Here is an 11,046-nt window from a genome sequence, read left to right as displayed (position 1 = left end):
GTCTGTTGTCGCCGCAAAAAACTCAACAGCCTTTAACTCCGCTGCGACCCTCCGCCTACATTGCATATGTAGCTCGGGTATTGCAGTCTGACTGAAATACGTGCGGGAGGGCATTCTGTACCTCTTATCCAGTGTAGTTACCAAATTATTGAACCCAGGCTTGGTCACCGTATTGACGGGCATCATGTCTTTCGCGATGCAGTGGGTTACTGCTTTGGTGATTTCCACGTGCCGTTTTGAAGTGCGTTCATATGGCGTAACACCGTCAAACAGTTCGGTCAGTGATCCTTGCCGAGTAACGTTACTAGGTTTATTCTGCACACTACTAGATTTTTTAGCCATACATCTACCATACTCTGTTTTGTGCCGAGTCTTAAGGTGCTGGTACAAATTCGTAGTGTTTCCGCGAGATGTAGAAACTCTACCAAGACAGGTTTTACACAGTACCTGACTCTGTGCGACATCATCTCTTTTAAACCCAAAATATTCCCACACGGCTGATGTGCAGTTCCTCTTTGGTACTAGCATCCCCGCAGGCTCTGGTTCTGTTGAACCTGAGGCCATTGTGTAGGCTACAGCTTTGCTTGCTAGTTCACTCTCGGTAGACTGTTTCAAAACTTTGCTCCCCGTGTCACGTGACCAGAGTGCAGCCTCTGTGGTTAGACAATCTCGTTTGATCATATCACATGTTTTACTCGCGCATGTCACGTAAACGGAGTATAATCGCAGCGTATAATCGCAGCCTTTGCGGTTAGAAAATTGCACTTGATCATGTCGCGATATTATCGCAAATGCGATATATCGTTCAGCCCTACTAGCTTACCTTTGAGGGTGTTTGCGCTCCAGGTGTCTGGTGAAGGTTGAATTAGTCCCGGCTGTATCGGTCAAGGAGACTTTGCAAAATCTGCATTTTGCCAAATGCTTCTTTTTGCATTTACCGAAAACTCTTTGTGGTCTATGAACGCAATGTTATGACAGACGAAGTCTCTGACCTTTCTGTAACTTACTGATATGGCATACTGCTCAATGTAATGGGTTGCATTTAGTTGTGTTTGAGGGGCGCGAAAGGCGAAATAATAATATGCCACAATATGGAGGGATTTGAGCACAGCGAGCCACTGTGTGTCGCTGTGTGAGAGCTGAGCAGCGAAAGGAAATTAAGTGAGGAGCCGGCTCTCGCTCAATGGGAGTCGACTCTTCTGATTCACTACAAAGCACTCTAAGCACGGCTCTTAGAGCTGATGGTTTTGTGCATGACCCATTATCGAATGTTACGTTGTGTGTCATGGATACTGTTGACTCCAAATCTTCCGACCACTATGTTCATCTGAGACAGCAAAACTGAGACAGCGAGACCAAGACAAGACCGAGACCAAAGTCCATCGAGACCAGGACAAGACTAAGACCACGTAAAAGTGGTCTCGAGATCAAGACCGGTCTCAAGACATCCAACTCTAATGACTGCCCAAACAAACATAACTGACCTAAACATGAAATGACACACAAGGGTATATATAATGGCTGATCAGACCATAGTGACACACAAGGGATAACTAAACAAAACACAATTGTAAATAACAAACAGTGCAGTATCGTCTGGTTTGTTAATAAACTAAACACCAAAGAAGAAAATCAAAAACCACTTAAACCTAAACCTTTTTTGACAAAGGTTAGTCAAAAATCAAACTAATGAAGTGGTATGAATACATAAGCAAACTAAATGTGCACCCTTAGAAATAGAACAAATGTATCCAAACCAATCAATAAAGTTATTGGAAACTAAAGTGTGTTACTGTGTTGAAATGAAGAAATGAAAATACAAGAGTTACTGACTTTAGAGTGTGGCCATGGGTTTGGCCATCACATTTGGGAAGATCTGGATTATTGATGGTTTGAATCCTGTGAACATTCCTGGATATCTCAGGGCCAATCATCAAAAAAACTTCCTCTTTTTAAAACAGCAGCACTTTGAATCAACAAGAAGCCCAGAGTTACACAGAGTCAACATGCAGAATAAAATGTTCAGGGTCCACATGTTAGTAAAGTCTGTTGAATAAGCAGAAGAAAATACAGAAGAGTAGAAGATGTTTCACTCAGAACGTTCTACTTTATTTGATCACTTTCTGCTGTGGTCAAATTGTGGAAATCAGGTCAGTGAAACTAGACATCCTTTCTGTTCACAACATTAATATGCACCCCTGGCTCTGCAGTGCAAGTGTGCATTCTTTGTTATATTTGGATACTTACCTGCAATACTCACTTGCCACCCTCTCCTGCCCTAAAGAACTCTGGTCAGTCTAATTCGCACTCACTGTTTCTCAATGGAATATACCAAGAGCTTAATATTACTGCACAATTTACACCTCACTTCTGCTCTGGCTTCTTCTCTCTCCTCTCCTGATAGAAACAGCAACTTGAACAGTTTCTCTGAAATCCCATCATACTAAAGTAATTGTAACGTATGTATATCTGTGTATATATAACCGAACTCGTCCTTGACAACTGCTTCTTTGTCCTATAATCTACATAGTGTACCAACATATATAACTTCTATAAGATGATTAATTATAATATTTACTTCAAACAAAATGTAATGTTTCTGCTTCTGTGTATTCTTAGGCTACGTCCACACGTACCCGGGTATTTTTGAAAACGCAGATTTTTCTATGCGTTTGGACCTTTCGTCCACACGTAAACTGCGTTTTCGGTCACTGAAAACGGAGATTTTTAAAATCTCCTGCCAGGGTGGATATTTTTGAAAACTCAGTTTTTGCGTTTACGTGTGGACGAGAAAAACGGAGAAAACGCCGCGTCAAAGGTGTGCGCATTTTTTGACCTCAAACTGTGCGCCACGTTATTGTTTCGGTGAAATGAATTTCTACAATACTATTACTGTTAATTGTACTCTCTGCAGTGTTTAAATGCTTACATATACACACACAGTTACTGTCCCTCCACACATAGGACTCAGTTCTGCTTCTATGCCCCATCTTTGTTTACTTTTTCCCACCGAGGCTTCTAGACTCCTGATTGGCCAACATTTCTGCACGGTTAGGAATATATCACCACCTGTTGCTTTGGCATGTTCCTAGCAGCGTTTTCCTTCATTTCTGCCTTTACGTGTGGACGGGATTATTTTTTAAAACGAAAACGGAAAATCTCCATTTTCAAAAATACCCGTGTACGTATTATATAGAGAAACCATTTATATCACTCTGATGAAGTGTTAAGATTACTGAAAAATCAGGTGTTATTTAATTGTTTGTTAAAAAAGTTGATAGTTTATCAAATAAATGCAATCATGATAATAATACATCAGGATATCAAACATCAGAAAACATACTATGATAATCATGTTTGATCACATACGTGTATTTTTCTACAAGTGATAAGGAAAGAAAAAGAGCAGCAAAAGAACTAGAGAACTAGCTCCAGTAGCCACCATGCTGGCTAAATTATGATGCTCACTGAGTGAACAGACCAAACCTCCCATGATGCAGCTTCTTTCTGCTAATGGGAATTATGGCTTTGTTGACCAGAAATTAGTTGATTCTGAGTATGTAGCATGAAATTATATTATGATGGTGAAAAAAAACAAGCTTAAAAACAGAAGAAGAATGCTAAAGCAGGCAATGCATTTCCCAGATATTCATTTGAATCTTCTAGCGAGGCTCATTGTATTATGTGAGGAGCTGCTCACCACAGGGCTGTACTTTTTAATTTAATTTAACAGCGGTGTAACACAGTAAACTCAAAAAAGTGAAAGTAGGTGGTTTTTATATTAACAAGAGTCAAACTTGTAATTTGAAAAAAAAAAAAGATTTTATGTTTCTGTGGTGAGCGTAATTAAATCATGTACGATCTGCATGAAGTTCAACAACTTTGTTACATTTATTCTTGTTGAGATGATGTGATACAATCTAGGAAGACTGATTAGTTGCCTGGACTCTTTCATTCAAATAGTTTTCAGTTTTTAAGTGTAACTTTCTGTTCCTCCAGGTGTCTGTGGGGCTGAACTGACGCTGTAGAGAGGATCTGCCTGGTTTTTAGAGAAGTGGATGCTGGCATACTGAAGATCATCCTGTTCCTGTGGCTCCTCCTGATCAGAGAGACACTGCATAGAAAAAAATGATCTTAGATTAGAATGGTGAATGATGATTTTTTTTACTGCAATTATATTTCTGGTTTCACCTGTTCTTTGTTGTCTGCTCTGCCTTCAGTCTTGGATGATTCCTTGGAATTCCTCTTTTTTCTGAGGAGTGAAATGATAATGAACAAAAGAACAACACAATGACTGAAAATTAAAAGTTTAATGCGACAGATCTGCTCACCGAATCCAAAGGAAGACAGGGAGGGATGTGACAGACAGGAGAACAGCAGCAGTTACTCCAGCAGCTTTTATTTTCTTTGCTCCTGATCAAGATCAAAGTAAAGCACTAATAGTTAATTCAGTATTCCATAACGTTCGACCTGTGTATGGCCTGAACAGTGTTGGAGTTTTAGGCTACAGAAGCCAAGTTCTTCTCCAGTGAAAAATAAAAATAGAAATCTACTTAAACACAGCAGAGTAACGTGACCTCACTCTGTTAATCTCAAACAGTGTTTTATCATAAAGTTTCTCTCATGTCAGTTGTCTCAATGCACTTTATACTGTAAAGTAAAAAGCCTACAATAAACATTCATTCTTTACAGTGGCAGCAGTTGGCTATTGTCTCTGGAAACAGGGTTAACTGGGCGCGCCCCTTATTCCACTGAAAACTGTAGCACATCTTAATTTCATAGCCTCGTCTGCATTCGATTAAAAATCACTTCAAGCTGAGTGGCCTGCAGCTTTATCTGGCTGGGTGCACATGGGCATTATGGATAAATCCCTGGTTTTTAACAGGAGGTTAAAATGTCACTGGCTCTGCTTTCAGTATTCTGAGATCAGTTACAATCTGCTTTTTGCATGGAAACAGGACTAGCATTAGCAATAAACATGGTTCTTGTCATCGTGATAGATAAGTTACAATGTTGATTCTTAGGACTCTTTAGCACATGAATAAGGAAAGCCTTGACAGCAGACAGTGGGACTCCTGCCATATTCTGTTTAACCACACAGGCAAGTTGAACAGTTACAGGTGCAGCTGGTATTTTCTTTTTAATATATTTAAATTATCTTTGTAAATCAAGTTGCAGGCCTGGTTTTCTGAACTCATTAATGATTATTTTGAGATATTTGGCCCTCACAGGACAGGCACCATACAAACATATGCTTTTAAAGATGATGATGGATTAGTGTAGATTCAAAAGAGCAAAGTTTTTAAAAATCAGCTCTGGTTTAATTATCTGTAGCAACACTATGAGTCCATACAACACTGAAGGGGAAACATTTTGGCAAAATAAATACTTGTACATGTGTACATTTAGGTAGCAATACAGTTCTATCTGTGCTGAGGTATTTTGACAGTGATCTGTTATTATAAATTCTAGTGCCATCCAATAATTAGCCATAGTGCATGAATGTAGATTGTGCCTGACTTTTTGACTGCACTCCTTTCTGAGTGTATCCAGTATGTAAATATAAATGATTACCTGGCACAATGGTCTGCTGTAAGGTGGAGTTATGACGTCCCAGCTTGTTCTGGGCTTCACAGTAATAACGCCCACTGTGTTCAGGTCTGAACTTGGTGACGGTGAAGTTCTGTCCAAATGCTTTTGGTAAATTTTCATCCTCCTTGTACCAGGTGTAGTTAGCTGCTGGGTTAGCATCACTGCTACAGGTCAGAGTGACTGAACTGCCCTCCACTATCTCAGCAGAGGGACTCACTGACACAGAGGGAAGCTTTGGAGCATCTGGAGGAGAAATAAGGACAATGACAACATGGTTGGTTATAAATATACTCAAGTCTTTGCAAGCTTGTCACAACGCTACAAAAATTATAAAAGGTAATATTCAGAAACCTTACTTATTTCCTTGTCAAACTTACTTATATTGTGATAAACAGACATGATTGTGCAGTAAATCTGTTTTCACTCTTCATGATGATGAATTAAGTCTTATCTCTAAAGTTGATGTTAACTGTTCAACTGAGAACAAAGAATTTAAAGCTTATAAATGTATTTTACTCACATTTCACATCAATAGTTCTGCTTTCAGATCTCTTTTGTCCCAGGCCATTATCAGCTGTACAGTAATACTTTCCAGATTGAGAAGGCCGGATGGATCTGAAAAAATGTTGTTTTTGGTACCTGAGAGGGTTGATGACATCCTCCTTGTACCAGGTGTAACTAGCTGCTGGGTTAGCATCACTGCTACAGGTCAGAGTGACTGAACTGCCCTCCACTATCTCAGCAGAGGGACTCACTGACACAGAGGGAAGCTTTGGAGCATCTGGAGGAGGAAACATAAGAATGACAACATGGTTGGTTATAAATATACTCAAGTCTTTGCAGGCTTCTCACAACAAAAATTATAAAATAATAATATGTAGAAACCTTCCTATTTCTTTGTCAAACTTCTTTATATTGTAATAAACAGACATGATTGTGCAGTAAATCTGTTTTCACTCTTCATGATGATGAATTAAGTCTTATCTCTAAAGTTGATGTTAACTGTTCAACTGAGAACAAAGAATTTAAAGCTTATAAATGTATTTTACTCACATTTCACATCAATAGTTCTGCTTTCAGATCTCTTTTGTCCCAGGCCATTATCAGCTGTACAGTAATACTTTCCAGATTGAGAAGGCCGGATGGATCTGAAAAAATGTTGTTTTTGGTACCTGAGAGGGTTGATGACATCCTCCTTGTACCAGGTGTAACTAGCTGCTGGGTTAGCATCACTGCTACAGGTCAGAGCCACTGAACTGCCCTCCACTATCTCAGCAGAGGGACTCACTGACACAGAGGGAAGCTTTGGAGCATCTGGAGGAGGAAACATAAGAATGACGACATGGTCGTAAAAAAACAAATTAAAAAAATTTATATTCTAAAAAGAAAACATTGTAAACCCCCTAAAAGAAAGGATTTTGACTAAAGTAGCATACAAACACATTCCCGTAAATAAAGAAAAATTTAATATAATTCCTTTAATAAAACAAAAAGTAGTGAACTCACACACTGTTGGAGAAGGGAATCGCTCATATCCTTTCACAGCACAGTAAAGACTGTCTACAGTATCAGATGTGTTCAGCTGTAAATATTGTTCGTCTGATGAAAGTTTGTGTCCATTCCTGTACCAGATGTAGGAAGATTGATCAGGTAGCTGACAGTTGTTGTGACATGTCAGCTCTGTCCAGTTAGAATAAGAGTTTACTGTTGATCTCCTCACATGTACCTGGAGCTGTGGATCTGGGAGTAAAAAAAAACAATGACATTATATCGGAAATATCTCAACATCTGCACAGATACACATGGAAATGTTTAAAGTGAATTCCAGTGAAATATTGTTTTACCTGTAACAGTCAAAGTGACTCCAGGTGATCCAGTATATTTCCCTCCTGGATCGTTTGTTATGAGCATGAACTTGTACTCAGCTGAGTCGCTCTCTCTCAGGTCTGAGATTCTCAGAGTGCAGTCGTTGTTTTCACACTGATACTGAACTCGACCTGAATTCTCTGGATCTGTTTTCAGGTCCACAGGCTCATTATCTTTGACTGTAGTAAACCAGAACATTTTCTGGATTCTTGTCTTTATGTCATTTATAGTCGATAGGTATCTGAATGTGGAGTGTATTTCTGCTGTTGATCCTTTGAAGGCGCAGACCTGAGTAGAAGTGTAAGTCACCACTGTAACACAGAGCCCATTATAGAAAAATCAGAAAGCAGACTTATTTATATTCACTTTCATAGATCTGAATTGAATTTCTAAGATTCCATTTAAACATGTTTCATAGAGAACAAGACGGAATACAGCATAATACTGTTCTTTAAAGTGAGACTGGAACCCGTCAAGAATCTCATATATGTTTGCAAAAGGTTTAAACTGAAAAAGACCCAATTACAATGAATATTGTGTCCAATAATGTCCCAAATGTCTGTGAATAAGTGAGAGAGGACAATAGTGGGATTATTTTAATCATAATTAAAAAATTATAATAACAATTTACAGGTGCAGGGAAAGCATTCCACCTCTGTCCCCTCCTGGCCACCTGACCATCTACCAGTATATCAAAAGCCAGGATGGTCCACTTGGTAAAATAAATCTGTTGGGCATTTCTCCTGGTCTTCAAACAATAATTCTGATTGCTACAGTGCTGGAAAGGACGGGCAGAAAAAGGACAAAACAGAGAGAATTGTAGAAAGACTGGCATCGTTTACTATGAACTTTAATCTAATCCCTAATTTGCAACATTTTGTTTGTTTAACAACAAGCTATAGGATGAACATATCAAGAATTGTTATTATTCTGAAAAGAAACTTACCATCTACAACCAAAATAATTTCAGTGTCATATGAATCAGGAGATAAAGGGTCCCCGTAACCACACCTGTACTGTCCCGTGTCGGACTTGGTCAGATGTCTGATAGTTGCCCGAAGTTCAAACCCAGATCCTTTTGTGTATTCAATGCTGTACCTGCCATTCTGAACTTTGTCATTAGTTGTGTCAATGAAGATATTTCCTTCTTTCTCACACGGATTCTTACAAAGGAACTTCCTCTGTGCCTGGACAGCAGTGGGACATGGAAATGAGATTTCTTCTCCCTCACTCTGTGCACGGGAGACTCTAGAGTTTTTAGCAATTTCTGTTAAATAGATGAACATCCATGAATTATATAATAAATACATAAAGTGACTAAGTTTAAATAGGACTGTATTTATCCTGAGAGTTTATGGAGGTATGAGAGTAGGTGATTGGTTTCCCAATTTTGACTTTTAGTAGAAACTCACCATTTGAAACTCTGACCTCAAAGTCTGAGTATGAATCTGGAGCTGAAGATTTACCCAAACCATACCGGTACATTCCTGAGTCAGACTTTCTCATATTTGTGATGGTAAAAGTCAGGCTTCCTCTTCCTGAAGCTGCATCTTTGTATTCAATGCTGAATCTGCCGCTCTGAGCTGTGGTTTCATCTGTTTTAATGAGGATGTTTTCTGCTCGCTCACATTTTTCCTTGCAGAAGAACTTTGTGTTTCCAGACACAGTCAAAAAACTATAAAGTGAAAGATCCTCTCCTTCACGTACAACCCAAATGCTGGAAGACCCAGCTGTACCTGTTGGACAAGATTTTCACTGTGAATAGCCAGCTCGTTCTCAAAGCAAAACATAAGAAAGAAAAAATATGATCTGTTGTGTATTTTCATCAGTACAACTTGTATAATAAAATATTTAGGGGGAAACTGATGGGAATATTGAGGTTACATAGAAAGGAAGCTTTAAATGTCATGAAGTGCTGTGTGTGGCTGGCAGGTAGGTCAGGACTCAAATGTAACATTATCAGGCTGGACTGAACAACAGCTTCATTGCTGGAAATTAAAAATAACTTAATCCAACTTAACTGGCAGATACTCATGGATACAAACACTGCAGGCTCTAAACAAATGACGCACAGAGCAAGAGGGAGATCAAAACAACAGACAGAGTGGGAGAGCCAATATACAGGAGAGAATCAGGACAGAGAGTCTTACATTTGGGTCCTAACCTACCTGCCTGCCACATCTGGGGAACACAGCTGAAAAAAATTAACTGACGAGACTTTGGAAGCAAAATTGAACACAATGTACACGGGACAAGAGACTGTCAACATAAATTGGGAAGTATGAGAAACACACAATGAGAGTCTGACTAAAAACAGAGAGACAGCGAGAGTGAGAACACAAAGAGAGAGCGAGAGACAGAGGGAAATATGACTGAGGAAACTAAGAAACATGGAGAAAAGACTGAAAAATAATACATTCTTATAATAAAAAATGTTAAAAGATTAAGCTCCTTTTCTAAAGGATGTTCCAACTTTTTTTTTAAATGTGTTGCAAGAACTATTGGAATACTGTTTTCAGTTTCATTTTCATAACATACCGTCCTAACTCTTTTGATTTGGGGTTGTCTGTAAAAAAATTCTTTTTTTTCTTTTTCTTTTAAAGAAAAAAGTAAAAGTGGTTGCATAAATATTTTTCCTGTATCACTTCTGTTTGACATTACAATAAATACTGTAAAGTAGACTTGCCTGTTAAACTGAGAAGGACAAGAAGTCCACAGGTTGCAGCAATTAAACTTATAGCTGTTCCTCTCATCTCTCCAAGTCCATAAAACATAACTGCTGGTTGATAATGTGTATTTGAAGTAAATGAGTCCCAGCAACACCTTTAAATACAATCCACAATGGAGCTGTCTTCAAAGAGCTGTCAAACGTGGCTTTTTCCTGAGGTCTGTAAGTAAAAGCAGAAACTGTTAACATACACCTGACTGTACCCTCTGTATATGTGATTAATCTGAAAGAGCTTAAAGTTCAGTACCGTGTTTAAGAAGAAGCAAAGTCAAGTCTGAGGACCAAAATAAGGAACATGTTTACAATCCTGCTCTAACTCTCTCACGAGGAATGGAGAGATGAAGTGGTTTTTAAGTAATGTAGTTAAGTCTTCGTTTGATGAGTCAGCCAAGAATCCAGTGGGAACCAGGCCTTGAGGACAAACCGCATATGCCCATCCAAGCTGAGTCAGCTTGGATGGGCATATGCGGTTTCCCCTCTTAGTTAGTATCTGTTTCTTCTTCAAACTGCAGCCAGATGTGTTTTTGCGATGCACTCGCACTCTCCTCCTCACTGCTGTCTACCGTCTCACTCACTCACTTGTGATGTGTCTCCCCTCCAGACCACAATTATCAGGTTACAAACACCAGGCATCCCCTGGGGAATTTCCACTCAGCTATAACTTCTCTCTGGCTTACTTTTTTAGCTCAAGGTGGGGGAAGGTCTCCTTTTTTATTAATCCTTTATTTATCCAGGTAAAAAAAATCTCATTGAGATTAAAAATCTCATTTCCAAGAGAGACCTGGCATCATGGCAACAAAAGTCACATACCACATAGGTATATAACATTTAAAACAAATACAATATCAAGTTTACTCCTA

The 11,046-nt window shown here is 39.0% G+C and overlaps 1 protein-coding gene across 1 annotated transcript; it reads right to left on the bottom strand.

The window, feature by feature from the left end:
* Positions 1-3,973: 3,973 nt before the first annotated feature.
* On the bottom strand, positions 3,974-8,979 carry LOC146630044 (B-cell receptor CD22-like). Its single transcript, XM_085356763.1, has 9 exons — positions 8,871-8,979; positions 8,405-8,725; positions 7,437-7,769; positions 7,099-7,332; positions 6,113-6,373; positions 5,575-5,835; positions 4,332-4,413; positions 4,192-4,252; positions 3,974-4,114 (listed from the first exon to the last, which is right to left on the bottom strand). Exons 1-9 carry the CDS (start codon positions 8,962-8,964, stop codon positions 3,974-3,976), a joined length of 1,788 nt encoding a protein of 595 aa, XP_085212889.1. The 5' UTR covers positions 8,965-8,979.
* Positions 8,980-11,046: the final 2,067 nt, after the last annotated feature.

Source organism: Diplotaxodon limnothrissa, linkage group LG6, assembly GCF_057381915.1.
Source record: "Diplotaxodon limnothrissa isolate DT_005_m linkage group LG6, D_limnothrissa_male_GT1.1, whole genome shotgun sequence".
NCBI lineage: Eukaryota > Metazoa > Chordata > Actinopteri > Cichliformes > Cichlidae > Diplotaxodon > Diplotaxodon limnothrissa.
This window is presented reverse-complemented; position numbering and strand designations above follow the sequence as displayed.

Coding starts and splice junctions, on each gene's coding strand:
- LOC146630044 (XM_085356763.1), bottom strand. CDS start 8,964: ATGAGAAAGTCTGACTCAGGAATGTACCGGTATGGTTTGGGTAAATCT. Junction 7,770..8,404: donor AATTATTTTGGTTGTAGATG/GTAAGTTTCTTT, acceptor TCTGTGTTACAG/TGGTGACTTACACTTCTACT. Junction 6,374..7,098: donor ATTCCCTTCTCCAACAGTGT/GTGAGTTCACTA, acceptor TTCCTCCTCCAG/ATGCTCCAAAGCTTCCCTCT.